The following is a 17,102-nucleotide window of genomic DNA, read 5'->3' on the forward strand; positions in this document are numbered from 1 at the left end:
ACTTATTGTAAACGGACACGGGCATGAAGGGCGGAGGCACGGAGGTCACACCACGGACAGAAGAGACACAATCTGGTAACCAGAAATTCTGCTAATCTCACATTAAACACAAGTAGATTAAACAGGTTGTGCCATGACTGACCGCCACAAGCTTTCAATTGGAATATTACTTTTTATTTTAATTATTACATGCTGAATTTGTTATGGCGTCTCCTGTTGTTCTCATCATGACATTTCAGAAGGTCCACCCAATGAGACCAGTACTGGTGAGAAGCATCTATGGGGCTGATTAATATTGGTTGGCCTGTTTAATAGCAGGAATCCCTCCTTCGTCTTATATAAAAGGATCCAGTTGAAGAGAGCAACTACAGAGCACGAGGATCCTCTGCACTGCATGTACTCAGAAATCACACCAGGGAGTGCCATACCAAGCATGTATCAGCCAAATCTAGGATCTAACGTTTCTCCTTGTGGAGAGAGACAAGTCAGGCCTGGCAGGTCAGAGCAAGGAGACTTAATGGCCATGCATGCTCCTCTGGGAAAGTAAATATGCAAATTGTCTCTTCAGCGAGGAAGAGGACTAGAACTCTAGGGCCACCTACTGGAAGTAGCAATCCTAAAAGTCAATATCGACCCTTTAACGAGTCTTACCACATGACTTAGGACAAATTATTTTATCCTAAGTCATGTGGCAAAGCTCGTTAAAGGGTCGATATTGACTTTTAGGATTGCTACTTCCTGTAGGTGGCACTAGAGTTCTAGTCCTCTTCTTCGCTGAAGAGGCAATTTTCACATCAGAAACATCTAGACACAGGAGAACACTGTAAACAATTCCAATTGAAAAATTATGTTTTGCCTGATATAAATATTGATTAATGAAATAACCCCACTTAAAGGGGTTGTCTCTTCTTCTTAAATGGCTAAAATTTCAAAGTGGCTGTAAACAGGCATCTTTGCAAATTTTGCCATTAAAAAATGCTCTCCGTTCTTAAGTACAGACAGATTTATAACTTTACAGTTTACTGCTTGTTATCCATGTTACCGGCCACCTCTGCAGTCTATTAGAGGTGGCTGGTGCCCAAGGCATAGCGCACAGTGCTTGCAAGCGTTTTGCTATAGAGTTTGTAAGCACTGCTCTGAAGTGCACAGATAGGCCACCAGATGTGCAACTATGCAACTGGTCTGAAATGTCAATCATGAAAAGTGCGGCACCTACCAGCAAGCAGGAAGCCAGGAGAGAGAGGAGCCGTGCGTGCCTGAAGAATGAAGATTAGACAACCCCTTTAAAGGGGTTGTTTCATGAACGCAAGATGTGCCTGATTAGGATCCCTCACTAGAAGGCAGGGCAGAGCTGCTCTGTAACAGCAGCTCCCTTTTTGGCAGACTTGTATCATGTATTACAATAATCTGAATGGCCACAATGAAACGCTACATTTCTCGTGCAACAGTCGCTTTCCCCAAGATATTCCCTTTAAGACTAAAATGGTAGTAGTATGTACTTTAAAAAAAAAAGAAGAAAGGATAATTGTAAACCATTAACATAATTTCCCACCGCCACCTTGCGCAAACACATACGGCACCAAGACTAGGACTACAGTATCTCTCAATGGTCCAAAAGGTAATGATCTCCAGCATCAAAAGTAAATAAGTAAAATGTAGCCTTTAATTATACAGGTTAAAAAAATTGGGAGAATGTGCACATATTAAAAAAAAAAAAAAAAAAAACTTCACGCGTTTCGGGTAGAAAAATACTTAATCATAGCCCTAATGGTTTTTCTACCCAAAACGCGTAAGAATTATGGATTTTCTTTCTCAATATGCGCACCAATTTTTTTTTATCCTATATCATTAAAGGCTGAGTTTTACCCATTTCCCTTTGGTGCTGGAGAACATCCCCCTTTTGGATCATAGAGAGCTATTGGACCTGGAGGCCAGACGAGTGCAAACTCCGTGCACCATACCCAGATCAGACTGTGTACCCTGGGGGATACTTATCTCTAATACATAAGTGGGGAGCGAAATTGACACTTTTTCTATTTTTTGTATGAGTAAACTACGTCAACTAAACCGTTACACCTATTATATATATTTATATATACACACACACTGCACATAAAAATAAGCAAATATTAGACAAGAAATTGTGGAAACGCACCGGCTCAATGACTTCCACATTGCGGACAGACGGATCAGGCGCCACCTCTGGCCAGTCAGACAGCTCCAAGTAGCCCGATGCCTTAGCATTCAGCGTGTGAGACAGCGTACCAAGCTGAAAACGATCTCGATCTATTGAATGAAATACATAAGCAGCAAATAGTTGATTACAGTGAAACCTATGAGCCTTGCAGCGCAAAGTGCAACCATTATGAAGATGGCAGATCAGTGCTGTGATATTAGCCTGGATATGAAGAAATAGATGTGAAGCAGACAGCCTTCCATAAGGTCAGGACGATTATTTCAATCCATACATTATAATAATCTCTTTCATAATGGTCAATATAAAAGCTAATCAGTCAGTATGTTTAGAGGCGTCGTGCTGGAATGCAGATTGTCTGGAAACGACTGGATGGTAAATATTAAGAATGACAGCGCAGCTTAACAATCCACTGACAAGGCTTTCCACCAGCTCATTCCGAATTTTAATCATTCTTTTTCTGCTACACCAAACACCATTACTACTGAAATTAGCAATAAATTTACATGATCGCTAAAACACCAGAAAACCGGCAGAGTTTCAAAATTAGCATCTAGTTGCATATGGAACAACTTACGAACCGATAAAATAGTTTGCAAAATAAACCCATGTGACCTTAAAGGTTTCCTAAGAACATCCGGCGCGCCATTACGTATGTAAATAAGGCGGCAAACCTTGTAAGGACCCACTGCTCATAAAGGGGGTACTCCCATCTCGTACATTTATGGCAGATTCACATCTTGAGAATAGGTCCTCAACACATACTGCTATCAGTGCAAATTCCCATTCATTTGTATGGAAATTCCAACCAGTTTTCTACTAAAATAGGTCAGCAGTGCTCCTGAGACAGATGGACTGATGTTGGGAATCTCTCTCAGGCAAAAGTAACAGATCCAGCAAATTCTTATCCTCTTTTGCTGATAACTATCTTCCAAAAAGTAGAAGAGAGACCAACGGGATCTGCTACCTTGGTTCTAATCCTTATAAATGGGGAGGAAATGGTTGAGGAGGTAAGGGTGGTTGGGACCCAAATAGGCAGCGATCGTGCTATTATAGAATTTTGGATAACTAGAGGAGGAAAACCTGTGAAGAGACAGACTTCAAGGTTGGATTTCAGAAAGACAGATTTTAAGTAACTCAGAAAGAGTATACAAGGGATCCAATGGCTGTATGTCCTTAAGGACAGAAATGTGCAGAAAGGATGGGAAATATTGAAAAATGAGATTCTCAAAGCACAATGGTTAACAATCCCTAAAGAAGGAAGAAGAGGAAGCATGAACTCAGGATGGATGAACACAGAACTTAAACACATGCTAAAAAGGAAGAAAGAAATGTTTATCAAATGGAAAGAGGGAGGCATATCTAAAGAAGAATATAATGCTGTCTGCAGAACCTGTAGGGCACGCATCAGATTAGCTAAAGCTGATAATGAATTAAGGTTTGCAAGAGATGTCAAAAGCAATAAGAAAGGATTTTGGGGATATGTCAAAAGAAAAGTCAAAAGATGCTATAGGATTTTTACAGGATGAAAATGATAAACTTGGAAAAAATGATGAGAAGACCGAACTTTTAAATTCCTATTTTGCAACTGTTTTCTCTCAGAAAGAAAATGTATCTTCATTGTACTATTGAAGGAATAGAAGAACCCACACTATCTATAAACAGAGAGATAGTGAGGGAACTCTTAGCTAACATAAATGAATTACATCCTAGGGTACTGAAGGAGATAGAGGAAATTATTGAACCACTCTCCATGATCTTGGAGAACAGGAGAAGTCCTAGAAGACTGGAGAAGAGCGAATGGTGTCCTTATCTTCAAAAGGGGAAGAAGATGGGCCCAGGGAACTATAGGCCTGTGAGTCTGACTTCTATATCAGGAAAGATCTTTGAACAAATTATTAAACAACATGTATGTAAGTACCTGTATAAGAATGAAGTGATTAACCAGAGTCAGCATGGGTTTGTAACCAAGTCATGCCAGACTAACTTAATTTCCTTCTATGACAGAATCACTGACTGGGTGGATCAGGGAAACCCAGTAGATATAGTATATCTTGACTTCAGCAAAGCATTTGACAAAGTATCTCATACCATACTTCTTGAAAAAATGACTATGGAATGGACAAGGCAACTGTTAGGTGGGTTCATAACGGGCTTAGTGATCAGACACAGAGTGGTCATAAATACAGGGCTGTGGAGTCGGTAAGCCAAACCTCCGACTCCAATGCAGACTCCTCAATTTTCATGACACGGACATAAAAACTCTGACTCTCTCATACATTGCTCATGTTTAAGTGATAAATTTACTGTAGCACAGATTCATCTCAGCTAAAAGTCTAGATCCTTAGATCAGGAATAGGACAGACATTTATAGGACATTTCATAAGTCTCCCAAATTCTTATGAAAAAAATATTCCCCACAAACTGCATTGAACTACTGTCCCCAATTTATTATATATTTTAGGAGTTTGAGTCGGTCCATTTTATACCGACTCCGATTCTGACTCAGACTCCACCAAAATGGACACAGACTCAGACTCCACAACTCCGACTCGACAGCCCTGCATAAATGGTTGCACATCCAGTTGGAAGAATGTCTCAAGTGGGGTACCACAAGGCTTTGTCCTGGGCCCGGTGTTGTTCAACATCTTTATCAATGATTTAGTTGAAAGAATTGAGGGTAAACTGATTAAATTTGCTGATGACACAAAACTAAGAGGGATAGCGAATATTAGAGAAGATAGAGAAAGGATTCAAAAGAATCTAAACAAACTGGAACAATGGCATGCAACTAACAGAATAGTTTTTATCAGGGAGAAATCAAAGTCCTACATCTGGGCAAGAAAAATGAAAAAGCATATACAGAATGGGAGGTACAGGGCTAAGCAACAGCACATGTGGAAAAGACTTGGGTATACTAATATAACACAGACTGAACATGAGTCAACAGTGTGATGCAGCAGCAAAAAAGGCAAACACAATTCTGGGTTGCATTAACAGAAGCATACAGTCTAGATCACGTGAAGTAATTATTCCCCTCTACTCCTCTTTGATCAGACCTCATCTGGAATACTGTGTCGAGATCTGGGCGCCACATTTTAAAAAAAGACAGACAGTTCAGAAGAGCGACCAGAATGGTGACCGGTCTGCAAACAATGTCTTATGGGGAACGGTTAGAGGATTTGGGAATGTTTAGCTTGCTAAAGAGAAGACTGAGAGGAGACTTAATAGCAGTCTACAAATATCTCAAGGGCTGTCACACTGTGCTAATGAGAATAAAGCTGATCCCTCTACAAAAAAGACTAGAAGCAATAGGATTAAATAAAGGGAGAAGATACAGATTAGATATTATAAAAAAAAATTTGACAGTGCGGGTGATTAATGTGTGGAACAGGCTGCCATGAGAGGTGGTGAGTTCTCCTTCAATGGAAGTCTTCAAACAGAGGCTGGAGAGACATCTGTCTGAGATGGTTTAGTGAATCCTGCATTGAGCAGGGGGTTGAACCAGATGACCCTGGAGGTCCCCTCCAACTCTACCATTCTATGATTCTATGTCCCATTGGTGGGACCCACGTCTTCTATAAATGTATAGTAAAGCTGTGCATATACCATAAATGTACAAGTTTGGAAAACCACGTAATTGTGAATGCTTGAAGGCCTTCTGGTTTGGTTATTTTGTGTAAGTGCTCTATTGCTATGAGATTTTTACTACAGGATTTCACCATTTGCAATGCATAGGGGAAAAACCGTAGCAAATCCACTACAAAATCCACAAATAAAACAAGTGCATTATGGATCAGAAGTCGCAGGGAAATCCACAGAAGATTTTATTCTATCCAAATTATGAGTGCAAGTTAACATTTCCCAAGGATCAAAACACTTAATCGTCCTGAATACCTTTTATAGCCACTCCTAGACCTGGTCAATAATACAAATCTAATTATGGGAGTATGTGAATTACAAAATTGGCCATAGTTATAAGATAGATGTGGGTGGAGTGCTCGTTTTACTGTCAGATCTCCAGACCTCTCCATAAACATGTACCTCAACCGCGCTCGCTAACTCCAGTGCTCATACGGAGGTGAGTGGTGGGTATACCCTTCAGCCAACTACTTATCTCACTGGCAGAGCTGATAGCATTCGGAAGACATCCATCCATAGTCTTTGTATGGAGGATTCGATGGACGTTGCTGGATTTGCTTGGACTACGTCAAACCTGCTGTGAAGGATGGGGGCAGCTTACAATCATAAATTGTAATGGCAGCTTACAATCTTCCTGTAAGCATGTAAAAAGACATCTGGCCAGCTTCAAACAAGGGATTCACACTCCCACCAGCTAGCTAGTATGCAACCTCCCACATAAAGACCCCCTGTGGATCCAAGCCATGCGGTCTTAGTCCTTTGTTCAACCAGCTATGATTTCAGAAAGAGTTATCGAAATACTAGATGTCCTACCCGCAGAAAGTGTATATTTCCGAGATCCCCAGGACGTGGCTAGCTCATAGGGGCAAGGAGATACGTAGAACAGCACGTAACAACCAGGTAGCCAAGCTGTGTTTAGTCTCCACGCTCAGCCTGTCAGGTGTGTGAGCGAGTGTGGTGCCACGTCAGTAACTGAATGGGCCACCTCTTCTCACTCCCTGTGCCTTCTTGGGCCCATGTGGACAGGGGGTGTCTGTGTAAAACTGTACCAATCCGACCTTAGGAGTACCCAGGGTGTGAGGAACGTCACGTTGGTGCAAGTGCGGATCCGTATCACATGATCCTTCTGACGTAATAGTGAAATCAGGCTGGCTGGCGAGGTGCGGATCCTTCACACTTGCGTAGGAAATTTTTTTATTTTACTTTTTTTAAATAAAGTAGTTACCGAGAGAAAGTGTTTTTGTTTCATTGCTCTGTGTTTTGTGTGTATGTTCTTTTCAGGTTTCCATTTGCTGGAATACAACGGATTCTGTGGACTACAGCAGACCTGGGTGTGTTTTTTTGTTTAATAAAGCGGTGAACCAGGGAAAGTGTAGGGGAGTGTTTATCTAAATAAAGTATTTTTTGTGTGTGTTTTTTTTTCTTTTTTCTTACTGGGTTAGTAATGGGGATGTCTGCTAGACACCAGGGCTTTATGCCAGCTGTGTTTTTGGACAATTTACAGGTGACATCAACTTCAAGCCCTATTAATGCGATTGTCAACGCACCAGTGCATCGGAAATAGGTAAGGTGAACTGCCAGAATTGGAGCATTTAATGTGATGCGCCACTTCTGGGGCCGCTGAGGGCTGGTATTTTTAGGCTTGGAAGGTCCCAATAACCATGGAGCTTCCCAGCCTGATAATATCAGCTCAAAGCTGTCTGCTTTACCTTTGCTTGTTACCAAAAAAATAAGGGGGACTCCAGATCATTTTCTTCATTCATTAAATTAAGTTAATACATGTACAGTAAACTACACGCTCAAGGCACCAATTATATATCTCACTGATAGCTATTTATCATCTATCTATCTTTGCACATGTTTAACACCTAAAAATCGGTCATTTCTATTCTGCATTCTATGTGGCAGACGGAAGGACGGATGGCAGACGGACGGCAGACAGAAGGACGGACGGACGGCACACAGAAAACCACAAGGATATTAGAAAAAAATAGATTGCCTTTAGTGTACATTTTTAAATGGACGTGTGAAGAGGGCCTTACTTTGATTATGCTCCACCCTGGATGCACAATCAGGTGAATAGTTTCCTGCTATACTCAGCAGCACTCATATTCTACCCACCGGGAGCATTATTACCTGTAGGGGTGGGGGAACACAGATTTAATTTACCTTTAAAAGGAGATTCTAGAACAGGAGCCGGTTTCTGGGCCAGGAATATTCTCTTGGCGTATTTACACAGAGCGCCACTCTTCTCATTTGGAACAATAAGCTGTCTTACAAAGCGCGTACGGTCCCGGATATCGTAATTCTGATCATATTTGCCCAGATTTAATATGTACTGAGTAAGCAATTTTGTCTGTCGAGAGAGAAAGAAAAAAATATATAAAATCAGAGAGAGAAAGAGAAAGTAGAAGAAGTGATTTATGATTATTGATAACCGCCAGTAAACATATTTAAAGAGGTAATAAAAATGAAGCGTTAAGACAAACAAATGTCGCTCCGCAGGGAATACGCATTTCTGAAGCTGCAAATGGAAAATCCAAGCCAAAAGCACATGTCCTGCTCTAAGCTGGGAGGTGAATGCTAACTACGGCGAGGCAGCCATGTGCTAGATTATTAAACTGCTGAAGTGGAAAGAAAGGCATCATTAAAAAATAATCATATATGGCAAACCCTCTGAAGGGTCTGCGTGAGGATAATGAATGTGGAAATACAACTAAAAACATGGCACTCAAAACTTAATCGAGAAAATATGCAGGACATCAAAACATCAGCGGGTATGAGGGGGCTGGCAAAGTGCTCCATCCGAGGTGAGAGTTATGAAGAGATAGTGTCCCTGGCACCACGAGGGTCCGCACACTCGCTCTCGACTCTCTTACTTTGCTCTGAGCTCTCGACTCTCTTACTTTGCTCTGAATTATGGCCCATTAAAGGAGACACATGAATCACTGAACTGGATTACTGTAAATTATTTGCAGTGCATTTAGCTGTTACTTTTTCATAAAAGCGAGCTGCTGATGCCTTCTAAAAACCAAGATAAAAGAGTGCTTCCAGCCGGCGGTAATACCGCTCATTTATTTATTTATGTAAGGTAACAGCTTGTTTTATGACGGAATTTTCCATCATTTCTTAATTCAGCCATTGACTATGCTACATTAAAACTGCATCCAGATCATTTTTATAATAGCCTACCGCAAACCAAATTTTACCATTATGTTCTAAATTAGATGCATCTGCAAGGCATAAATGTTTGTTAAAAATAGTCAGAAAGCATTCTGCGGCTAACTATGTGTATACAGCGCAAATAAAGACACCGATACCTCAACTACCAGGCAGAGTGTGAAATGTGCTTATTTAGACTAATGAAGCAAATTCATAGATTTGGTGTACTCGAGTGAAGAAGAAAAATGCCTTCAGCCGGTTTAGGAATTACTTGTAATCACAGCAGCATAGGAGAGGTCTCAGCCTGCAAACCTCCGCAGCTCGGCAGCATTAAGGGCTGCTTAACACTGCCGTCAGGCTGACCCGACATCCCACCCGCTCCCCAGCTACACAACTCTGTGCTGGATCTTCTCTGACATTTTCTTTTTTCAGGGAATATTTCTATCAGCGATTCCCACATATATTTCAGTTTCATTTACAAGAGGCTGCAAATCAGGTAATTTGGGGGGTCAGCCAGAGGGAAATCAAATTACCTATGACCTCCTATAAAGCTACAAACATAGGAGCAGAATCTCACCCTGGAGGATTTTAACCCAAATCTGCATTAACGTATTTTGCTACATTGAGGTAAGTGAAAAGCACAATGTGAATCTGCAGAAAGAATTGACAGCAGAATTATAAATCTGCACATGTCAATTTCTGTGCGGATAATCTCAGCAGCGAGTAGAGAAGATTTGGTAAAACCTCATCAACTTGCTGGGGCTGCAGCACACAAATCAATCAAAAAATAAAGTCTGGTATCTAAACTTTTAAAGAGGTTGCCCACTACTTTTACATTGGTGACCTATCCCTAGAATAGGTCATCATTGTATGATCAGCCGGGGTCCTACACCTGGCACCCCCGCCGATCAGCTGTTATCGGAGTCTGCGACCACTGGCCGGAAGTACTCAATTGCCAAGCTGCTCCTTCTACTTGTAATGGCTGGGCCTTGGTACTACACATTCGCCTCCTATTCAAATCAATAGGGGGCAGATGTGCAGTACCCTGCGGCGGCCATTACAGGTACAGTGGGTACAGAAAGTATTCAGACCCCTTTAAATTTTTCACTCTTTGTTTCATTACAGTCATTTGGTAAATTCTAAAAAGTTCATTTTTTTCTCATTAAAGTACACTCTGCACCCCATCTTGACTGGAAAAAAACAGAAATGTAGAAATGTTTACAAATTTATTAAAATAGAAAAACTGAAATATTCCATGGTCATAAGTATTCAGACCCTTCGCTCAGACACTCATATTTAAGTCAGATGCTGTCCATTTCCTTGTGATCCTCCTTGAGATGATTCTACTCCTTCATTGGAGTCCGGCTGTGTTTAATTAAACTGATATGAGTGTCTGAGCAAAGGGTCTGAATACTTATGACCATGGGATATTTCAGTTTTTCTATTTTAATAAATTTGTAAAAAATTCTACATTTCTGTTTTTTTTTTCAGTCAAGATGGGGTGCAGAGTGTACTTTAATGAGAAAAAAATGAACTTTTTAGAATTTACCAAATGGCTGCAATAAAACAAAGATTGAAAAATTTAAAGGGGTCTGAATACTTTCCGTACCCACTGTAGACGGACCAGCTTCGTAAGTGAGTACTTCCGACCGCCGCCGACACCGATAACAGCTGATCGGCGGGGGTGCCGGGTGTAGGACCCTGGCCAATCAGACACTGATGACCTATTCAAGGGATAGGCCATCAATATAAAAGTAGTGGACAACCTCTTTAAGAAAGCACACGCCTTCCTATGACCTGCATGTCCATACAGACAGCTTAGGAGGATTGATCCTACTGACAGATTCCCTTTAAGAGACAGGAAATCCACATGTTCATAGTCACAATGGTCAGAACCTGACCCTATCTTTTATATTAAAGCATCTAAAAGGCAGGAAATTAGACCAGTGACCAGTGTGAAAATTGCAAGATTACGGTTGTTTATTTTTACTTTTTTATAAAGATTATGATATGAAAAATGATATATATTGCCAAAAACATTTTAAAAAATACTTTGAACACAAAAATTTGATTTAAACAATAGGTCAGTTTCCCTTTAAAACACAAGTAAAAAGGCCAATGCAATTCCCTTGTAAACATAGGTCGGCACATCAAAAGGGCTATATGCATCATTAACATGAGAGTAACAATTAAATGCCACACCTAAGGGCACGATTGCACCCAATGTATGTTTTGCAGACTAATACTTTGAGACCCAGAGGTTACTCATTATTGAAATGCATTGGCCTTTTTTTTTTTCTGACTACCGGAATAAGTACTTGTATCAGGAGGGACCTTAAAACTATAAAAGTACTTCTGCCATTACTCAAAAAAACACCCAAAATTTCAATAATGTGTCACGTGTGGCTATCAACCATTCTTCTGTACAGCACACATCGGTGCGGTGGCTCCTTAGGCGTACCATTTGATTGTTACTCTACTAGTGCCACTTATACCCTTCCTGTGTGCTGACTAGTGTTGAGCATTCCGATACTGAAATATCGGGTATCGACCGATATTCGCGGTATCGGAGTTCCGATACTGAGTTCCGATACTTTTAGAATATCGAATACCGGAATCAGAAGTTCCCATAATGCCTGCGCTCTGCAGTGTCTCTGAAGGATGACAATGACAAGCTGGATGGCAGCGCTCAGCTTACTGTACTTGTTATTTAGTGTTAAAGGATTTATTAAAAAAAATAATAGTGTTTTCATGCACCGTCTCTTTAAAAAAGCCGGCCGGCAATTCATCAGCGGCATACACCGGTACCCGACAATTTACAACAGAAAGAATAGAGCATCACACATAGATTAGATAGATAGAAACATGTCAGTCACATATATATGAAGCACAGTGACAGTGTTGATTACTGTACTTGTCATTTAGTGTTAAAATAAAGGATTTATTTAAAAAAAAATTGGCGTGGGGTTCCCCGTAATTTTAGTCTCTAGCGGAGGTTAAGCAGACGGCTGGGGCAGATGTTTGAAGCCTGGGAAGGGGGTAATACCCACGGAGCTTCCCAGGCTACTAATATCAGCCCCCAGCTGAATACCTAGCCTTTACTAGCTATTAAAATGGGGGACCCCAAAAAAAATGACGTGGGGTCCCCCCTATTTTAATAGCTAGCAAAGGCTAGGCAGACAGCTGGGGGCTGATATTAATAGCCCAGGAAGGGTGCCATGAATATTGGCTGCCTCCCAGGCTAGAAACACCAGCCGTCAGCCGCCCCAGAAATGGCACATCCATAGGATGCGCCAATTCTGGCACTTAGCCTCGCTCTTCCCACTGCCCTGTAGCGGTGGCAGTGGGGTAATAGGGCTGGGGTTGATGTCAGCTTATAATGCCAGCTGACATCAAGCCCAGGTTAGTAATGGACAGGCGTCTATAAGACACCCCCATTACTAACCCCATAGTCAAAGTTAAAAAAAAAAAACACAAACACCCAGAATAAAGTCCTTTAATTGAAATAAACACACAATTTTTTAATGTTCTAAATTAAACCATACCTACCATCACGCCCATTCCAGCTGAAGTCAATGTCTTCTGCAATAAAAGTAAAATAATAAAGCAACATCATCCTTACCTTTCCATGGTTCCCACGACAGCTTCAGCTCTGCTACATTCACGTGACAGGCTGGATCGCAACAGAACGCTGCCATCCAGCTTGCCATGCCGCAGAGACTGAGAAGCGCGGGCATGCTTGCGCTCCTCAGTGTCTCGCTGTGACTGCATCCAGATGAGCCGAGTTCATGTCCAATGAACTCAGCTCACCTCATGCACGTCACTGACAGCGTGGGAAAATTCTGCTGCTCAAGCGCTGAGCGCAGGAGAATTCTCCCACGCTGTCAGTGACGTGCATGAGGTGAGCTGAGTTCATTGGACATGAGCTCACCTCATGCACGTCACTGACAGCGTGGGAAAATTCTCCTGCGCTCAGTGCTTCAGCAGGAGAATTCTCTCACGCTCACTGCAAGCGCAGGAGAATTTTCCCACGCTGTCAGTGAGCTCATGTCCAATGAGGTGAGTTCATGTCCAATGAACTCAGCTCACCTCATGCACGTCACTGACTGGACATGAACTCGGCTCATCTGGATGCCGTCACAGCCAGACAATGAGGAGCGCAAGCATGCCCGCGCTTCTCAGTCTCTGCGGGATGGCAAGCTGGATAGCAGCTTTCGGCTGCGATCCAGCCTGTCATGTGAATGTAGCAGAGCTGGAGCCGTCGTGGGAACCATGGAAAGGTAAGGATGAGGTTGGTTTATTATTTTACTTTTATTGCAGGAGATCGTTGGCTTCAGCTGGAATGGGCGTGATGGTAAGTATGGTTTAATTTAGAACAATAAAGAATTGTGTCTTTATTTCAATTAAAGGACTTTATTCTCGGTGTTTGTGTTTTTTTTTTAACTTTGACTATGGGGTTAGTAATGGGGGTGTCTTATAGACGCCTCTCCATTACTAACCTGGGCTTGATGTCAACTGGCATTATAAGCGGACATCAACCCCAGCCCTATTACCCCACTGCCATTGCTACATGGCAGTGGGAAGAGTGAGGTTAAGTGCCAGAATTGGCATATCCTATGGATGCGCCATTTCTGGGGCGGCTGACGGCTGGTGTTTCTAGCCTGGGAGGGGACCAATATTCATGGCACCCTTCCTGGGCTATTAATATCAGCCCCCAGCTGTCTGCCTAGCCTTTGCTAGCTATTAAAATAGGGGGGACCCCACGTCATTTTTTTTGGGGTCCCCCATTTTAATAGCTAGTAAAGGCTAGGTATTCAGCTGGGGGCTGATATTAGTAGCCTGGGAAGCTCCGTGGGTATTACCCCCTTCCCAGGCTTCAAACATCTGCCCCAGCCGTCTGCTTAACATCCGCTAGAGCCTAAAATTACGGGGAACCCCACGCCAATTTTTTTTTTAATAAATCCTTTATTTTAACACTAAATGACAAGCACAGTAATCAACACTGTCACTGTACTTATTATATATGTGACTGACATGTTTCTATCTATCTAATCTATGTGTGATGCTCTATTCTTTCTATTCTAAATTGTCGGGTACCGCTGCTGAATTGCGGCCGGCTTTTTTAAAGAGACGGTGCATGAAAACACTGTTATTTTTTTTAATAAATCCTTTACACTAAATGACAAGTACAGTAAGCAACACTGTCACTGTACTTAATATATATGTGACTGACATGTTTCTATCTATCTAATCTATGTGTGATGTTCTATTCTTTCTGTTGTAAATTGTCGGGTACCAGTGTATGCCGCTGCTGAATTGCCGGCTTTTCATGTCATTCTACATTATTCTTAGTTGTTTTCCTTCATGTAGAATTAACCTACAAGGAAAGAAAGGGTTTATTTTTATTCCGATATTTGTGTCCCATTGACTTGCATTGGTTTCCGGTATCGGAATCGGTGATATCTGATACTTTTTGGGTATCGGTCCGATCCAATCCGATCCGATATTTCCCGATATCGGAAGGTATCGCTCAACACTAGTGCTGACCCATGTTTACAAGGGAATCGCATTGGTCTATTTTGACTACTGGCAAAAGTACTTCTATGTATTTTAAGGACACTAGGTCATTGGGGTGATTTTTATATACCGGTAACTCATTTGTAGACAGAGCCTTATTTATCACAGTAACTCATGCTGAATGACAACTTTGGGGAATCTTTAGACTATTTAGTTTCATTTTCTTTCCTCTGCCTATTATTTGGCGTATTTAGTGCCAAAAAGTTGTGACAACATTTTAGCGCACAGCATCACACCCTTTCCTAAACCGCAACACCCCCTTGTCACACAAACCAGAGAAAGGGTCTAAAACACATAATGAAGATTGTGCAAGAAAGATTTTTAATGCAAATCTGCTACAGAAATCTGGTGCATTTAGCACAGTAATTTCCCATTGGTTCAGCTTACTGATACATTGGATGATATGTGGCTGCACCAATTTTCCAACTCTTTATCTTCATTCTTGTATATACACAATGTTCACTTTCATTTTGAATTTTGGCTTTGTATCTTTGCTTGCCATTTTGGTCCGGTATGACACAATGGATTGCCCCTTAGTAGATTCTCTTCATTCTCAGAATTCACAATGGCCTCAATTCATCATTGCCTTTGTGCCTGTTCTTGGTCTAGTTTAGTGTTTTTTTTTGTTTGTTTGTTAAACCCACTTTATTATTGTAAGGTAGAGTGTAGAAAACATAAAGCGGCACTCACCACTGGCATTTCAATCAGCAAATAGTTTTATTCAGTCATCGGATTCTGAACAGAGACACAAATGGAATGAGCAACAGCTGTTTCGCCTAAGAACAAGCTTCTTCTGGCTCGGAGCTGTTGCTCGTTCCTTTTGTGTCAATGTTCAGCATCCGATGACCGAATAAAACTATTTGCACATAAAAATGTCAGTGGTGAGTGCCGCTTTGTGTTTTCTACACTCTACCTTACAAGATTAATATTGTTTGAGCTGAGCACCCCATGATCTGAGCATATACTCTGATTTTATTAATGCACTGGATTATCCCTCGTGTGTCAAGCAGGGCCAGCGTTTCCCATTACTGCATTTGTGTCTTTTTAAGTCTATTTTATATGTGCTCACCTGTTTTGTTTTTTGTTTGCTTTCCGCTTTGGGGACGAAGTCTAACAATTCCAGATGTTTCAGCCTCATTCACCCATTGCGACTTTTTAAAAAGTTGCAAACTTTGGCACAACTTCACTCCTTTCCAGTTGCCCCCTAGCATATTTTTTGAGTATGCAAGTTTGGCACAATTTTTGCAACTTTTAGAGTAAAAGAAGTCGCAAAAACAGTTCAGGACAGGGAGAAAGTCTTTTTTTTTTTTTTTTTTTTTTTTTTTTTTTACTTTCACCAAATTCATAAATTTGGTGTAAAAATGGCAACTCCTACCACATTACAAAAGAAAAAACATAAATGATGAATCGTGGTCAATGCCTTTATGACAAGGGCAAGGGCAGTTATAAAGAACTGGCCACATTTGTCTTCTCCTATATTTTAATAGCCCTGGCTGGTAAAGGGCATCCATCGTTGGTTTTCTGTAATAACTCTATGAAGAGATTTTTTAGTTGAATCTAAATTTACAGAAATCTGAGGGATCATGAGGAAGACAATTAGCAGCGTATATGGAGGTTGTCTCCACTTCCCTCACTACTGAGTGACATATCTTCCCAGAAATACTATATAATTCCTTCAATCCCATATTAAGAACAGTAACAGTTCACAGCCTGACATAAGAGTTGCTCATGTCCTCTTTGCATTGCCATAGCCTTACTTGCTTGGAATTGGTTAAGTACAGCTTTGCTGCAAGGTTTAATATCTGCAACTTGACAAGGTCGTCCTCGTTAGTGAAGCTCTTTGCAGTCTTCCTCAGCACATCAGGAGCAATTTTCGGCACTCGCTCGCAATATTCTCCAATAAGCCATAGAATGCTGGCCCTTGCCATGGGAACCTAGAGGAAAAAAATAATACAGTCAAATAAAAGGATAACTTTAGATAGTCACAGTTTTGCTGTCCATAGAAATCAATGCAAAAAAATATGCACAGATCAAGTTGCAGTTACGGGGGTTGGTTTGACAAATATTTAGATTACTCATATTATATTAGTTGTTCGTAAAAACCCTATGGTCCACTAAGACACGTTTCCTGCAAAAACCTGTGTGTGAACCTTTTATTGAATTACTTGTACACTGAGAAATGACTGACACTGCAGACCAGAAGCCTGAGGCCACACTATGGAGAAATTCTGGTGACTTGTCCATTTTAAAGCTCTGTCAGATAAAATGCAGTAAAATAAGAAAGTGTGGCTCTAAAGTTACTTAACACAAGAACATCTATGTTCTTTCAACATGTACTGTACGTCGCTTTGTGAGTGCACATTGCTTAAAACCACGTAGTGCTAAACTCTGCGTGGGTTCAATTCTTCTTATACAGAACCCATCCTACTTAAAGGAGTTATCCACTACTTTGATAACCCCTTCTCAATCCATCCAAATGCAAGCCCCCAGGAAAATACTACAACTCATACTCCTCTCCGGTGACGGC

The 17,102-nt window shown here is 41.2% G+C and overlaps 1 protein-coding gene across 4 annotated transcripts in view; it reads right to left on the minus strand.

Annotated features, from left to right (window-relative positions):
- Positions 1–17,102, minus strand: part of AP3B1 (adaptor related protein complex 3 subunit beta 1) — a 579,624-nt gene that overhangs the window by 418,612 nt on the left and 143,910 nt on the right. For all 4 annotated transcript variants that reach the window (XR_012320508.1, XR_012320502.1, XM_073680171.1 and 1 more), the window contains exons 15-17: positions 16,333–16,509; positions 8,006–8,192; positions 2,156–2,286 (exon numbers count right to left, since the gene is read on the minus strand). Coding sequence is in view for 2 of the 4 variants with exons in the window: in XM_073680171.1 (XP_073536272.1) it covers positions 2,156–2,286; positions 8,006–8,192; positions 16,333–16,509 (495 nt within the window). In the remaining 2 variants the exon portion in view is untranslated. The remainder of the gene's footprint in view (positions 1–2,155; positions 2,287–8,005; positions 8,193–16,332; positions 16,510–17,102) is intronic.

This window comes from Phyllobates terribilis, unplaced genomic scaffold (assembly GCF_046119375.1).
Source record: "Phyllobates terribilis strain yellow unplaced genomic scaffold, ASM4611937v1 Scaffold_1__5_contigs__length_1240528914, whole genome shotgun sequence".
Classification (NCBI taxonomy): domain Eukaryota; kingdom Metazoa; phylum Chordata; class Amphibia; order Anura; family Dendrobatidae; genus Phyllobates; species Phyllobates terribilis.